General features: G+C 36.0%; 1 protein-coding gene across 2 annotated transcripts in view; it reads right to left on the reverse strand.

Annotated features, from left to right (window-relative positions):
* VWA8 (von Willebrand factor A domain containing 8) overlaps positions 1–17,809 on the reverse strand; it is a 322,073-nt gene that overhangs the window by 130,006 nt on the left and 174,258 nt on the right. For both annotated transcript variants that reach the window (XM_032315220.1, XM_032315221.1), the window contains 3 exons: positions 5,335–5,410; positions 3,103–3,238; positions 679–798 (listed from right to left, as the gene is read on the reverse strand). In XM_032315220.1, coding sequence (XP_032171111.1) covers positions 679–798; positions 3,103–3,238; positions 5,335–5,410 — 332 coding nt within the window. The remainder of the gene's footprint in view (positions 1–678; positions 799–3,102; positions 3,239–5,334; positions 5,411–17,809) is intronic.

The raw sequence follows: 17,809 nt of genomic DNA on the forward strand, positions 1-17,809 counted from the left end.
TGTGACAAAAACAAAAGACTACAAACCATTCCTTATTTTGTGTTTTATACTAAGAGGCCCTAAACAACAATGTATAATGTAGTTGTTTGAGAAAATAGGCTCTGGAATCAGAGAGACTTCGATATGAAGCCAAACTCTAATACTCTTACCTAAGTGATGCCAGAAAAAAAAGGATCCCTCTGAATATCCAATATTCTCCTTCTCTATAGTGGGGATAACAAATATTCTCACAAGATAGTTGTGATGACGACACAGTACACAGCAGCATTCAGTGACAGCCACTTCAGCATTGTTATTAAGATTATGATTATGCTGAGTGAAATAAGTCAAGCAGAGAGAGTCAATTATCATATGGTTTCACTTATTTGTGGAGCATAACAAATAGCATGGAGGACATGGGGTCTTAGAGTGGAGAAGGGAGTTGGGGGAAATTGGAAGGGGAGGTGAACCATGAGAGACTATGGACTCTGAAAAACAATCTGAGGGTTTTGAAGGGACGGGGGGTGGGAGGTTGGGGTACCAGGTGGTGGGTATTATAGAGGGCACGGATTGCATGGAGCACGGGGTGTGGTGCAAAAATAATGAATACTGTTACGCTGGAAATAAAAAAAAAAAAAAAAAAAAAAAGATTATTATTGTTATTAATATTTTTGTTATTGTTTTCATTATTGTTTTTACCTAAAGTACCGAAGAAATCATTGCCTAAGAAAGGGAATCCAGGTCTGTTGGCCAAGACAATCATTCTAAAGTCAGGATGAATCACAATAACATTTTCTCTTCCATTAGCATTAGCAGAATCTGAAAAACAGAATTTCTATTTAGTCTTTATTGATATTTGATAATTCTTAAGAATATCAAGTTATATAGCCTTTAAAATAATGTAAGGAATCCTGCTGCTCCATCATAAAAAAACTCTAAAAATCTGGTTGTCACAATTTGGTTACAGGAAAAAAAAAACTTTCTTGAGAACGTTTGCTTAAGAACAGAATATTGATAAAACATATACTGAATTTTACAGGGACTTGTATTTTTATGTAAATTCAGTGCACATCTAAAAGGCAAACTTGTCCAAATATTATCTTGCAGTATTGAAACCTGACTTGTGATGCTATTATCCCTTTTAAAAAAAAAAATCCATAACAAAGGATAATCCAAAGGACACTCAAAGGATGACCCAAACATCCTTTAGATTTCATGAGATCAGCAGCTGCATCACTTTGCCTGTCGTTATGCAGCTAAGGAGTGACTTTAGATTACCTACCCTGAAACTTAACACAGAATAAAGGCCATAAGCACCTAGTCAGCTCACAATGTTGATTTATTTCCAATTAAAGGATTCTACTTCAGTTCTTAAAATAAGTAATTGCAAGTTCATGGAAGCTTCCTTTGTGTAAATGTCAAAAAGGTAGTAAAGAAGTTGAGTATTATGTTCTACTGGCTGATGTACATTTCAGATAGAACTGCTAGTCTAGACGATAATTTCAGTTGGTAAAAACTTTACTGTGGTTATTTTCAGGAGCACTTGTCATCTGGTTTTATTTAAATTCCAGCCTTAGGCTGGCCATCTTTTAAAAAGGATAGCTGTGAAGCACCTGTAATTTTAATTTGCGATGAGTCTATAAGAACCTACACTTATCCTTTTTAATACAATCTTTCAAATATGCCATATAATTCATATGCTAAATATAATTAATATCCTTAATGTTTGATCCCTGTTAATATTAGTTGTGGTAAATAAAGGGTATGCCTCACAGGCAAAATTTAATTAGTTAACTAAAATAAAAATAATAATAAAAAATGAAAACTTGAAAAGGAAAGAAAATGGAAAACAAGGCCCTAGAAGTGAGGCTTTAAGAAACCATGTTTAGAAGGCCTTAGGGGATCTTGTGTTTAAAATACTGTATACAATTAAATTGGGAGTTTAAAAATTAGGATGACTCCTTTTCTTCTAGATTACTCTTCTAAAATGTATTAGAAAATGTAGATAGTCATCAAGAGATAATCATTCTTTAACTACAGTTTTGTTTCAGCAGTTCTTGTTTTCCAGTCACTATCCTCAAAATGTATCTAAAAAGGGCAGGCAGAATTTTAATCCTGAGAGACTGAATGATCTAAGAGGTAGCATTCAGGCTATCTAGCTCAAATTCTCATTTTTTGTATAAATTCACTGTGAAGCTGGCATGTTGGAATATTTTTATTATTTACTTATGTTTATATTATTTATGTTTTATGCTAATTTCCTAGGCTTTGAAATTGCCATCTTCCAATGATAATGCTGAAGAAGAACCCCTCTTGTGATGTACCTGTGTATTTCTAATGGGTTTTCTTTATATATTCTCTTTGACTATTGAAGATTTTAGTTATTTGTCTCAATTTTTTATGGTTACCCTGCTATTGGCTATATATATTTTCAATGGCTAGTTACAGATGTTCAAGTCTTTTCATCACACAAAAGCATTAAATTAGAAACTAGAAAATATTCTCATGTCACATCAGACAATTTGTCTTTAGGTTAAACAGACTGATGAGACTCATGGATCTACAGTTTTCCTAACAACAAGTAAAAAAAATTAAACAAATAAATAAAAGGAAGAAGATAGTCCAAAGTGAGGATGGGGTGTGTGTGTGTATGTGCAAGTGCATGTGTGTGTGTATATACATTTTATATGGATTCACCCATATAAAATCCTTGGTAATTTTTTCTAATTGAGTAATAATAAAATTAATTTTAATATTATAAGTCATAGAAACATGCTAGAGCTTTTAAAAAATCCAGATAACAACAAAAGAAAATAAATTGCACACAATAATGGAAAAATAAGTATAAAAGGATTATAGTTGGTATTCTCAGAGTAGAAAAATATAAAGCCAATTTATCTTAAAACTACTATGAAAATTTTCAAAGGTGCACTCCAGCAATAAAAATGTCAAACAGACAAAGATAGATTCCCATGTACTGACTTTTATAAATGACTGTCAATACAGACAACTTCAGTTCTAATGATCTTATGCTTGTTACTTGCAGATAAGTGGCCAGCTAAGTGTGCGATTTGATACCAAAGATGTGAATTTTGCATGTAATAAAAGCTTTGTTATACTCACTTGCAACAATGCGTCTTCCATCTGCTAGAATCATCTCTCCATTTTCCACTAGAGTTTTTAAAATACAGGTGACATTTGTTGGGGCTTTGTCGGCCTCATCGACTACCAGAACATGACCCAACTTTACTGCTTTAACCTTTAACGACAGGACATTTATCATAAACAAACAAAATGAAAGCAAATGTTTAAACATTTTTATCACTCATTGCTTTGGGTTTATAATAGTAGCTAGTTTTACTTAAGTTATGGATGTACTACCACAAAAAAAAAGTGTGTAGCAGAGCTGGAAACAAAATTTATGAATCTCCACCAAAAGCTTCACCTTACTAAACTGTTAACTCTGCGGTAATCACTTTAGTTCCCTTTAGCACCATAATTATTCCTACGTTGGTGATGTCCGCACTTTACACCCCAGAGTAGGGGAGATTTAAAATAAGTATAACAAATACAGAAATTAAAGTGCCTTGGGAGTTAAGAAGACCGAGACATCATAATCAAGAGTGAGTATTAGACCACTGCATTTGTTAGGGCTCTAAAAGAGTGTAGGATTTTAATAGAGCAGAACGGATGGTGAGGTGGGCATTCAAAATAAAAGGGAATCAATGGTGAAACTCAAGAAATCCTGGGCATACTTAGGGAAGAGTGAGTATGAGTAGTCTATCTTCGCTGAGGCAGAAATTAAATGTGAGAAAAGAGAGAACAGGGTCTGAAAGGGTAGGTCAGGTCTCTGCTACTAAAAACTTGATTGCCAGACTGAGAAATACGTACTTTATCTCATTAAATAATAAATCCATAAAGACTTATGAGTTCAGGCATGATAGAAATGAAGCTTGGAGCTACACTTTAAGATGTTCTATCTGGCAGCAATATGCAAATGGACTAAAAGGGGATTACTCTAATAATTTGGTAGAAAAGTGGTTTGAGGGACCTGATTTTAGAAAAGGCATGGAAATGTGGAAATCAAAAGCATTAAACTGATCTGAAGAGTTTTTTGGAGGTATACGCTATAGTCTTGGCAACTGATCAGATGAGAAGTAGGGAAAGGAAAAATAGGAAGGAGCTCTAGGTCTTAGGTGTCTGATTAATGGTGACGCTATGAAGAGAAAGAAGGTAGGAAGGGGGAATGTTCAATGAATTTATTTATTTATTTATTAAAGATTTTTTATTTATTTGTTAGAGAGAGAGAGAGAGCAAGCACAAGCACAAGCAGACAGAGTGGCAGGCTAGAGGCAGAGGGAGAAGCAGGCTCCCCGCCGAGCAAGGGGCCCGATGTGGGACTTGATCCCAGGATGCTGGGATCATGACCCAAGCTGAAGGCAGCCGCCCAACCAACTGAGCCACCTAGGCGTCCCTGTTCAATGAATTTAAATGTAAACCTAAAGCTTATTTTTTTAATAGTAAGAAATTTCTCATAACATAAAATAAACCATACAATAAAATTTTCTCATTATATAGTTTTGGCAAATAATTTTAAGGAAATACAGATTGAGAAATAGTAGATTCCCTCTACCACAAATATTTTATTCATATTCTAAAAAAAAAAAAAGCTGGTAAGGGTTTTTCTTTCTAATTTTAGGGCAAAAGTAAACCAAATTTAAAAAGAGGGAGAAAATAAATAACTTTCTAACAATAATCCAACTTCAGCCTTCACATCTCTGTTCAGGGAAAGTCAGGCCCAACCTGGGGGAATTCAGGAAGGAGATTCTAAAGACTTCAAGCACTTCGAAAACCTCTGACCACAGAGGTTCTCATGTTGGTGTATTTGTGCCTTTGATACAAAGGCACACAGAGGGACACACCTGGAAGGCCAGCATTTCTTTGGGTCTTATGTGAGAAAGTGAGGAATGGGTCTTTCCAGCTACCCAAAACATGGGGCTAATATTTTATTGATTAAAATCTTAAAAAAAATTCTAGAAGTGTTATCTAATTTTAAACTCTACATATTTGAAAAGAGCAAATAAAAAAAAAATTCTGGAATGATAAAGAAATCATTAGAGGATTTCTTTCATTCCCTATATCACTCCAAAGAGGGAACAGAATAAGAAAACATTTTATTTTCTCAATTATCTGTATTTAAATGTCCACTCCCCAAGTGACATATGAATGTTTCCTGTTAAGACTGAAATCTATCAAAATACAGGGGAAATTCACAAATCGCCCTTTCAAAGGCTGAAATACAACTACCATTCAGAAAAATACAATTGAGAATATTCATAAAGTTGGATTACTAACCAAAGGTGAATCTTCATACACAATTAGTCCATCTTTAACAGAAGGCTGAAGAGTAAGGGTTTGTACTGTGGTGTCCCTAAAGTTAAAACAAAACATTTTATAGTTAGTAAGAAAATATACTGACATGAGTAAAAATATAGCACAGGAGGACTTCTTTTTAAGTTTTTGTTCACCATCCTACTTTTCTCAAAATGAATAATAAAAAATGCAATCCCATTCAGCAACACTATTTTGTAGGTGTGAATATAAATTACAAGGGTTTAGGAATCCATTCAGGTTTTACAGAGTACTCAGGTTCTTTACTTCTCTTTTTCCTTCTAGGAATTTCCCTTGTGACCATTTCACTCCACAAAATTACCTTCTGAGGGTGAAGAGGAGAGGTTAAAAAGATATATTTGCATTAAAGAAACAGAGAATCTTGCATTAAAGAAACAATATTTATATTATTTGGAAAGAATTTTTATGGCGAGTTTGGTGATGACTGGTGAGCTCATGTGGCCAATTAAAAGCAATTCTGTGAATTACACATTCTGGCCCAAACTGCCATCATTGTGTGCAAAAGCCAGACTGTCTCACCTCAATCCCAGAACCATAGATTTTTGAACATTTCTCCTAGGATTAAAGCAATCCTTTTCATTTTCTTAAATCTCTTTGCTAGTATGTACCAGACCTTCCTTAGATCAGGATATTCGAATTATTAATAGTGAGCTATGACTTCCTCACATGATGAGATATGAAGTTCATATCACCTAATAATATTTTTTCCAAAAATATGTACATAAACTACAGGTAATAGGAAGTCCTATACATGTTCAAGGGGACCAATTTTCTATCTTCATCTTCTACATATACTCTTAAAAATAAAAAATCCTACAGCCATCTTGATCATGTCACATGGAGAATGAAATTACTTTAAAAATGTGAATAGCACCTTTCTTTATAAGAATTCAAAGTCATCTTTTCAAACTACCCTACCACTTATTCAAGTAATGAATGGAGTTACAGTTGTGTTCTTTTGAGTACCTACTATGTGTGAGACTTGGGTTGTAAACCTCAGGCCTTAGAGGTATAATGTGCTTCTGAAATTTCTCCCCAAATGCTACCATTTATCACATGTGTATCTCTTAAAAAAAACAATAAATACTATACAACACTCACAAATAAAGCAAACTTGAGACATCATTCTAGCGAGTTTTTGGTTTAGCAAGACAAATTTAATCAAAATCAGTCAACTACCTTGAGAAGCAGTTGTGGGGTACTGGAAAGATGATTTTGGAGTCTGACCAATCAGGGTTGAAATTCTAGTTCTTGTTATTTATTAGCCATCTGATCTTGGTTAGTAATACAACCCCCACCAGGAGGCTTGATGATGGAACACTGGGAAAGTCGCTGGCACAGTGTATGGAGGACAGAAAGAGTCTATGTACATGTCAGCTTTGGCAATTTGTTAATCTCATTCTTGCTTTTGTCGTGACTGAAAGTTCTTGCCTGTCTAACTTCCACCTATCTTCAGGTTTTAGCATAGTTGGTTCTAGGCAATCCCCTCCTTGACCCTTTTTAGACAGGTTAGGTGACCCTACTCTATGTCCTCTTTGAGCACTGGATCTCCCTTTTTCCACTAACACACTGTATTGTAATTACTTATTTTAATATCTTTCTACACAGACTCTAAGATTTAAGATTGTGGACCACATCTATCTGTCCCTCCTCCTGTTCCTAGCATCTAACGGATGTCTGGCTCACAGGATGTATTTAGTAAATATTCGTTGAATAAATGAATGCATGAACAAAATGACAAAAATGCTAAAAGTTAAAAATAGACACTGTAGCTTATAATACAATATACAGAATGTGGATTTTCAAATTTATTGGATCATGGAACTCCCTCCCCTTTTTAACAAAGAATCTTGAATATAGAGCCTACTTTAGTAAATGTTGGATTAGATTAAGACTTACTCACCTAGATGTTAGGAATCTTTATTTATAATATTTTATTATTTTATTAATATTATAATAAAATATAACCATATATTAATATAGAATATTTTATTATATATTTAATATATATTATATATATTTTATTAATTTATAAGTACACATTAGAAAGTACAGTCATATCAAGACAGACGCTTGGGGTTGACTAGTCAGTCAAGGGATTACTGGGAATACAGTTTATGTCCATCATGGACTCCAACTGAGTTGAATTTAGACTTATTAAATTATTAAATTATGAGTAACTCTGAGTAACTCCTCCACTAGAGTCCTCATTTACCAGGGCCTGAGCAGGTATATTGGCAACACAATTATCGGCATTTACAATTTCTAGACTATCCAGCTTCTTTGCGCCTAGCTTGAAAGGCTTCTCCCTCGAATTTGACTAACTGGCGACTGGCTTCTTCAGTGAATTCCCTGGAGATCTGGCCTATTGCCCTTCTTGACCTCTATTCCAAGCTCCCATTCTCAAGATTCTGGATCCTATGGGTCTGATGCCTGTCCGGTGATCTACTGCTTCCTATAGCCCAAGCACTATACTTTACAAAGAAATCCATATTTTTCTTTCATATTGGCTAAAAATAAAATTAAAATGTGTTTGAAATAAATCCTTGAAGATGTTAAGAAAAGTGAAAGCATATTGTGACACTTTCTTGGTACTTATCAACTTTTAGTAGGAATAATATATATTGTAATGATAACTAGTCATACACTCATTTTCCGTATTCCTGGGTCTTATAAGTCTCCTGTAGGACATACTTATGCTATCTTCTACTAAAAAGTTAATTTTTAGAGTTTTAAACAAATAAGAACACAGTTTAACTAATTTCACTTGAATTTGCTGTTAATATTCTAGCAATACAGAAGGGGGGGTGAGGACGAGAAAGAGATGTGTTCACACAGATTTTTATAGCAATATAATGAATTTCTCACCTCATTCGTCACATATTTAATGGGCAACAACATGACACCTTCCAGCACCAAAATAGAAAAAGGAACTCTTATATCATTGTCAGTGGGAAGGAAATTCAAGCTGAATACCAATTTAAAAAAGGCAAATATAATTGTTCTCTAACACTTGAATTCAGATAGGATACAACTTGCCAAATTAGATTTATCAAAAGACTTCTGTGCTAGAAATAAAAACCATAGTTTGATGGAACATGCACAAATCAGATGATTTCCAAAAGGGACTACAAATGAGAATGAATACAAATGGAAAACATTGCTTTTAGTGGAACACTCTGTGAGAAAGAGGAATTTATAAGAAAAAAAGTAATTTTGTTCTATTCTTTTTATTGATCCTCCATCCTATACATCAAAGGAAAAGCGAAGGTTAATAAAATATGTCAAATAATATGCAATTAGAAAAAATGTTCAGCTTATATGACAGTAAGTTTCACTAGTTACATAAGAGTGGAAAATACCCCACTATCTACTGTAGAGTACTAATACAACAAGAAAAAAGCTTGTTTTTTCAAGGTACCTTACAATATTATAAAGTTCAACTTAGTTAAGTGATAAGGTAATCATTACTGTCACAAGTAGCATATGAACGGATTCTTAAAGTCAATATAATGATTCTTTTGCAGAAACATCGACTAAAATCATTGCTCTGTATATAGGAACATCTTGGATCAAAAGATTTTAGTTCTCCATACAAATAGGCATAGACCTAAGAAAATATTTTATTTGCTACAATTTTAATTCTATTACAATTTTTTCCTCTCAAGAACAGCTTTGAAGTAAAAGCTCATAAAAGTTTAAATGATTTCAACAATATTGGGGAGAAGGAAATTTAAAACACACCTAAATCACCTTTCCTTAGCCTAAGGTTTAATTGAAAGATGGTTTTCCAGTATATAACTGCTATCTGTAATACTGAATTAATTAGACTGTTCAGCTAATTGCTGACATAAATGTTCTCACTTCTCCCTATCCTGCAGACCAAAGCTGTCTATCAGTTAAGGCCTGCGTAGATAAAGGGGCTACTCAAAGAAATATGGTGCTAAACTCTAGTCTTTTAACTCTTTATTTAAGAGTTTTAAAAAAGAGTTATTAATGTTTCGATAGAAATTTAATTTTATTCCTGATGCAATGAAAGTAATTATATAAAGACCAGGTTTTTGTCAAAATAAGGAAAAAGAAAATTAGCTTCTGGAGAGCAAGCCCAATCTGTTCTTGGAATGTTGCTTGTAAAGGTACATTAAGCTAATACCTGCTAATTTACAAGGAGCAAGTGATCTCAAAATAGTGACGTTTATTTTGAAAACAGTATTTTAGTAAGTTACGTTTAAATTGGTTATGGTCAGCTTTCTTTTAGGAAAACAACAGTAGGTAAACATAGGACTGAAGGAAGAAAGAAGACACCTGAGAGTTTCAAACAGCTAATAAAAATTATCTCTAATATCATAGTTCATTAAATAAAATTGGCTATAGGAACAGACTGCTTGCTAATATAAGCCAAACATGAGAAAGGAAAGAGAGAATATGGCACACAGGAGGCACTTAACAAATATGTGTTGAATATTTTTAAAAGAGGGATGATCATGAAAATAGAAATAAAGAGTAATTTTTGCCAAAAATAGATAAGCATAACATCACTGATTGAAAAGTAAATGATGCTGAAAGATATTTTCAAGTGAAAAAGAGTTCATGGCATCATCAAGAATATCACTTCCACAGGCTTATTTTAAATAATCAATGAAATAAAGGTAAGGGACACAAATAGTAATTTTCACCAATAAAACAGAGAGTGGTATTTAGACATAGCTAATGGCAACAAATTTAAGATTTAAACAATGTTTACAAACATTCTGGGCTCTCCTGAATAGCAACACATCATTTCCTACCTTTGCCTATAAAAGGCAAAAACATTTTGTCATGTTAAGAAACTTCCCAAGGCCCTCAAACAGAAATAGCCACTAATATAGCAATCCAGCATACAATACAAAAAAAAAAAAAAAAAAAAAAAAAGACACAAATTAGCTGTGATTACTGTGATTACCAGCACTGGCCTAAATCTGAGTCTTCCAACGTTGGTCAATCACTTAATCTCTCAAAGCCCAGGATTACTCATTTCTACAAAGGGAATTAAAACAGAATATATGAGGAATGTAGTAGAGTAGAAAGCAAGGAAGCTCAAAATGGAGAGAGAAATAGTATTATTGTTTGTGCTTTGAATGCTTTGAGGGAAAAGTCTTTTTAATAAGATAAGCAAAATATTATTTCTGCCAAAGTGACTGAAAAGACTCCAGCTCTTAAAATAGCTGTTTGGGAGGACAAACAGTTTATTTAGTAGTCAATCACTCATCACTAATGTGTCCAGATGCAAAAAATCCTAACAAACCATAAAAGAAAGGAAGACATTAGGGGGATAATATTTATGGAAGGAAGTCCACTGTGATGCAACACTCCACCCTTCAGGGGTAGGTTCTCACTGGGAACAGCAGGTAGAAAACAGCCACAGCAAAGCAGTCATCCAATGGAAGCTAAACATTTCAAAATATGCCTCATTTTCAAAATCTGCTTCCCTCCTCACATCTCCTAGCACTATATTAACACTTCTTTAAAAAGAAATTCCTCCAATACGCAAAGCCTTGCTGATAATCAAATCTTTTAACTAAATCTGAAAGTTCTGAGCTGTCCAGCCTTTAAAAATAAATCTACTAAAATGATACACTTAAAGACTGGATCTTCTGTCTCTTCTCTGAAAACTAGCTCCCCGACTTGGTAAATTTAAGGAACTCAACATGATCTAATTTCTTTGTGGGAACTTCATTTCCCCTTTTCCAGCAAAAAAAGAAAAATGGTTATAGCGGTCCCTTATTTCCCTTTCCCCCTGACATTAAACAATGCATTTACTAATGTTTTTTAAAAAGAATAGAAGAACAAAATGCAGATTCAGCTGCAAAGCTGAATGAGTGGGCAAAAATACACACACAGATAAAAATGTGTAAGGCTGGGGAACACAGTGTCCACTGGGTAAATCTTTATCAGAAAATATAGTAATGAGTAATTTATATTTTTAAAAGCCTCAGTAATTGGGTAATAACATAAAAGTGTGATAGAGCCAAAATTTAATAAGTGCATACCCTTCTACATCAGGATATTACCGAATCCTTCCCTCAGTAAGTATGTATTGAATATTTACTAACGGGCATCACTGTAGATGTTGGAGAAGTATCTGTGAACAAAATAGGTAGAAATTCCTTCCCCCGATGAGCTTAAATTCATAATATATTTAAGTGAACTTAAGTCGCCACACTAATAATGTGCCATCTTTGGTACGGTATGAACTAGACCTTGCGTGAGATTAAATAGCAAAAGATCTTTTACCAGATATTTTATCATTTACCAGATATTTTCTCATTTTATTCAAAATGAAAATGAAATACCTATTTTATTTATTTATTTAACAGAGAGAGAGAGAGAGAGAAACAGTGAGAGAGGAAACACAAGCAGGGAAGCAGCAGAATAAAAGGGAGAAGCAGGCTTCCTGCCAAGCAGGGAACCAAATGCAGGGCTCGATCCCAGGACCCTGGGATCATAACCTGAGCCAAAGGCAGACGCTTAATGACTGAGCCACCCAGGCGCCCTGAAATACCTATTTTTGATCTCTTAAGACAAATGAGAAACAGCCTGCTGCTACTGAAGGCCATCAGAAGACTTATGTCTGCCAGCCCTCCATGATGCTGGCTCAGCACGTGTCTTCTGGTTAATAATCGGAATACATTTTCCATGAAATACTTATTGCCTAAAACTCGCTACATAAGTTGCATTTTGTATATGTCATAATATTATTCGGTATACTATAATCTTGAATTATCTTCATTTCTGACTGTTCATCAACTTAAAAAACTCACAATGCTCAGTGTTAAATTTATCACACTTCAAGTACTCAGGTCAAGTAGAAAAATAGGATGTAAATAAGCATTGTAGCTGGAGAACTCTTAAAGGAAATCCATGTTTAAGTTTTCTGTAATATACCTACTATTTTATTAAGCTTTTATCAGAGCTTTTTCTTAAAGGAAAATGCTACTGCATCATAAGAAAAACAAGATATATCGCATTTATTTATTTATTTATAAGCTATTTGCTTTTTTTTTTTAAATTATGTTCAATTAGCCAACATATAGTACATCATTAGTTTTTGATGTAGTATGTGGAGATGAGCACTGGGTGTTATAAGCTATATTGCTTTTAGAAGCAAAAGTTGAAGAGTTCATTTCAGCCTCAGCCATTTTCCAGTGCCATTTTATTTTATTTATTTTTTATTATTATGTTCAGCAAGCCAACTTATAGTACTTACTTTATTTTTTTAAGATTTTATTTATTTATTTGAGAGAGAGAGAGGGTGCACATGTACAAGTGGGGGGAGAGGCAGAGGGAGAAGCAGACTTCCAGCTGAGCAGGGAGCCTGATGCAGCGCTCGATCCCAGGATCCTGAGGTTATTACTTCAGCCCAAGATAGAGGCTTAAATCACTGAGCCACCCAGGCACTCCCATTTTATTATTATTTTTTAAAGATTTACTTATTGATTATTTGAGAGGGGGAGAGAGAGAGAGGGTACAAGTGGGAGGGGTAGAGGGAGAAGGAGAATCCCAAGCAGACTCCATGCTGAGTGTGGAGCTCAACACGAGGCTGCATGTCATGACCTGAGATCATGACCTGAGCCAAAACCCAGAGTCAGATGCTTAATGGACCATACCCTCCAGGAGCGCCTCTAGTGTCATTTTAATGGCACAGAAGGAACACATACCTCCAAGGACTTAGAGGTCAGAGGATGGGAGCAGAGCTCTAAGTACATTTCTTTGTCATCTTAAGTTTTATCTTAAAATTTGATGGGGATTTTTTTTTTAAGATTTTATTTATTTATTTGAGAGAGAGACAGTGAGAGAGAACATGAGCGAGAAGGTCAGAGGGAGAAGCAGACTCCCCATGGAGCTGGGAGCCCGATGTGGGACTCGATCCCGGGACTCCAGGATCATGACCTGAGCCGAAGGCTGTTGTCCAACCAACTGAGCCACCCAGGCGCCCTTTGATGGGGATTTTGAAGGCTATTCCATAACATACCCAGTTGTTTCAATACAAAGACAGTTCAGTCACCATGAGAGAAGTGGTCATGAGAAGTTGAGGCAATACCTGTAGGAAACTGGGCTGAGCTGAAGAGAGCTGGCACAGCAGAGCCAGGCCAGCCTCTAGCCACCTTTGCTCTCCCGTTTGCTATCTTATTTCTTGAGTCCAAATTAAGTAAATGAGAGGTTATAAGTGGCCATCATGTTTCCACTGCTTTATGAACTCTTCAGGCTAATCACCATGGAGGGCCTCCAGAATGATACTGCAAAGGCCGTCACAGCGCTCTCTGACTCGTGCTGGTGGGCCTTCCATTAGCTCCAAGCAGCCTGTGTCCCGCTGGGACTTGAAAAGTTCTCTCACCTGTTGGGCGATCTCTTCTACTCTTAAAGGATGAACAGGAGGCTGTGGTTCATTTGTCCTGTTCTCTCATTTGAGTTTAGGGATTATTGGTGTTTATTTATGGTTGTTAGTCAGGAGAGATCTAGAACCATACCAAAAAAGGAAAAGAGTACTGAGTACTCTTTAGTAAAGAGTACTGAGTACTCAGTACTCTTAGTAAAGAATACTAAGGTGAAACTTACAAAAATAAAAGGGGTGTTTATAAGAGGCAAAAGATTAGACAGGCTACTCCATCAGTGCTACTCAAATGTCAGCTTCTCAGTGAGGCCTTCCCTGGTCAGCTTATTAAAAACTATAAGCCCTCGTCCAGCTCCCTCCTCTGCTTTATTTTTCCCCACAGCACTTTCTACCTGATACACTATGCATTTTAATTATCTTGTTCTCACTCTCTCCATGCCTCTCTCTTTCACGAGCAACTAGAATGTAAACATAAAGGCTGGGGTTCTTAACTCTTTTGTTCCTGACATAATCACTCAAGCTAGAGAAGTGACCAGGATATAGTTCCATAATGTTTGTTGAAACGTATGCCTTCCACTCAACTATTTCAGTCACACATTCTAAGGCTGTAATGAATTATTTGGAGTTTCTTAAGCACTGTGCAAATTGTGTATATTTTTTCTGATAAGTTTCTCTTCGCTTTTTCTCACTTTGCCTGGCAAACTATTCAGGCCATCCCTTAAAGGTTCAGCTCAAATGTTGTCTCCTCCTTGAAGCATTACTTGTTTCTCACTTCTATCCTCCTGGTTGAACTAACTGATAGAAAGTACTTTACACTGAAGAACTTTTTAGTTGCTCATATGCCTTTCCTAGACTGTGAGGACAAAGCATACCATCTATACACAGGGGGTATCATCTATATATTTAGTGCCTGTCACCGTGCCTCATACCTTCTAGGCATGCAATAAATGTTTGTTCAAAGAATGAATGAATGCATGAGTATATTAAACAAGTATGATCTACTTCCAACACGGAAGGCAGATTATTAGCTATGATGGATTCTAAAAGATCAGAGATGCTGTTCTCAAGAAGCACACAGGACAGAGAGGTATAAAACAAATATAATTCATGTCAGAGTGTGAGAAAGGCAACAACAGAAATTAAAACAAAGTTCAGTGGGAACAGAGGAAAAGGCAATTAATTTTGACTAAAGAGAACAGTCTTTTTTTTCTTTTTTTAAAGATTTGTATTTATTTATTTGACAGAGACACAGCAAGAGAAGAAATAAAAGCAGGGGGAGTGGGAGAGGGAGAAGCAGGCTTCCCGCTGAGCAGGGAGCCCAATGCATGGAAATGTGATAATAAATGACATGCACAATAGCAAAGACTGTTCTAGGTCAGTGGCTCTAAATATACTATCAGTGAAAGTTTTTTCTGATAAGATACATTCTAAAATATATAAAAACAAAAAACTTGTTCTCATTAAAAATTAAAGGATATTGCACAGCAAAGGAAACAGTTAACAAAACCAAAAGACAACTGACAGAATGGGAAAAGATATTTGTAAAGGATATATCAGATAAAGGGCTAGTATCCAAAATCTATAAAGAGATTATCAAACTCAACACCCAAAGAACAAATAATCCAATCAAGAAATGGTCAGAGGACATGAACAGACATTTCTGCAAAGACATCCAGATGGCCAAGAGACACATGTAAAAGTGCTCCACATCACTCAGCATCAGGGAAATACAAATTAAAACCACAGTGAGATACCACCTCACACCAGTCAGAATGGCTAAAATTAACAAATCAGGAAATGACGGATGCTGGCGAGGATGCGGAGAAAGGGGAACCCTCCTACACTGTTGGTGGGAATGCAAGCTGGTGCAACCACTCTGGAAAACAGCATGGAGATTCCTCAAAAAGCTGAAAATAGAGCTACCCTATGACCCAGCAATTGCACTACTGGGTATTTACCCTAAAGATACAAACGTAGTGATCTGAAGGGGCACCGGTACCCGAATGTTTGTAGCAGTAATGTCCACAATAGCCAAACTATGGAAAGAACCTAGATGTCCATCAACAGATGAATGGATAAAGAAGATGTGGTATATATATACAATAGAATACTATGCAGCCATCAAAAGAAATGAAATCTTGCCATTTGCGAGGACGTGGATGGAACTAGAGGATACAATACTTAGCGAAATAAGACAATCAGAGAAAGACAACTATCATATGATCTCCCTGATATGAGGAAGTGGAGAAGCAATGTGGGGGGTCTGGGGAGTAGGAAAAGATTAAATGAAACAAGATGGGATCGGGAGGGAGACAAACCATAAGAGACTCTTAATCTCAAAAAACAAACTGAGGGTTGCTGGGGGGAGGTGGGTAGGGAGAGGGTGGTTGGGTTATGGACATTGGGGAGGTTATGTGCTATGCTGAGCGCTGTGAAGTGTGTAAACCTGGCAATTCACAGACCAGTACCCCTGGGGCTAATAATACATCATATGTCAATAAAAAATATATTAATAAAAAAATTAAAGAAGGATATTTTCCAGAAGAACAGATGACTGATATACTTAAGTATTTGTGTGATGTAAAGGTCTAGTCCTAAATTCAGTTCATTTTGAGACCCGTGAATGGCTACTGTAGCTGAAAAAGCACTCACAAAGACATGGAGATCTGAATAGAAGGGCAACATTGACTGTACTCCCTATAGCACAACATGCATCTTTCATTCTCATTTATCAGACATATAAACAATTTTGTTACTCAAGCTTGGGAACTTCCATCTCTCCTGATGTCTATCAATGGTTCTGTAAACTAATCAATGCCACATTTTATATTTTGAACAAATGGGTTCAAAACTCATGGCAACCCTTCATTTGTAAGATTTTTAAACATATCAGGAAATTGTATTTCAAATTGTTTTAGTGTATAGATGAGACACTTGGGGAATATATGATCTATTTCTACATTTCCCACCTTCTGATACCACATGTGTGGGCTTTCCATACCCAACAATTCTCTAATTCTCTGCAGAAACCAACTGGGTGTCTACAGGGTAATTCAATTCTTCCACTAACTATGGGGTTAGCACAGACCCCACTGGTCTGGCGCTCAGTATTGCGAGACTGCCCCCACTTCAGACACCAATGGCAAGTCCCAGGCCTTCTATACTTTGTACAGAACAGCTCTAAATCAGGGGTTTCCAGGACCCACTTTTCAGGTTCTACAATTTGCTAGAATAGCTCACAGAACTTAGGAAGTCACTGTACTTACTACTCCTGATTTATTACAAAGGATACAACTTAGGAATAGACAAATGGAAGAGAGATATAAGGCAAGTTAAGGAAAGAAAGGGGAATGTGCATAGAGGTTCCACGCCCTCTTTAGGCATACCATCTTCCCCAACATGTCAGTGTGTTCACTAACCCAGAAGCTTGCCAAACTCCACTGCTCAGGATTTTTATAGGGGGCCCATTAAGTAGACATGATTGATTAAATCGTTGGCTATAGGTAACGAACTTAATCTGCAGGGCCCCTCTTCTCCTCTCCCAGAGGTAGGAGGGTGGAACTGAAAGTTCCAACCCTCTAATCAGTAGGCTTGGTTCCTCTGGCAACCAGCCACCCAGTTGGAAGCTATCCAGGAGCCCAGTAGTTACCTTCTTTGCATACAAAAAGACATAGTCTCACTCCAGAGATTACAAGGGTCTTAAAACTGGGGAAGAAGATCAATGTTATAAAAGAATGATACTTTTATTACTCAGGAACTTACAGGGTTTTAGAAGCTCCTACGCCAGGAATGGGAATGAAGACCAAACGTATTTCTTACTCTATCACAATATCACAGGGTGAAATACATTATTTTCAGCAACAAAAAAGTCTAACCATTGAAACAGTTATAAACACCTGATTTAAAAATGCTCTCTGAAAATAAGTTTTTTGTTGTTGTTGTTGTTTTATTTTGCTTTGAGAGACAGAGGAAGCAGGGGAAGGAGAGGCAGAGAGAGAATACCAAGAAAGCTCCACACTTAGCCCACAGCTCAAAGGGGGGCTTGAT

This window comes from Mustela erminea, chromosome 15 (genome assembly GCF_009829155.1).
Source record: "Mustela erminea isolate mMusErm1 chromosome 15, mMusErm1.Pri, whole genome shotgun sequence".
Lineage (NCBI taxonomy): Eukaryota > Metazoa > Chordata > Mammalia > Carnivora > Mustelidae > Mustela > Mustela erminea.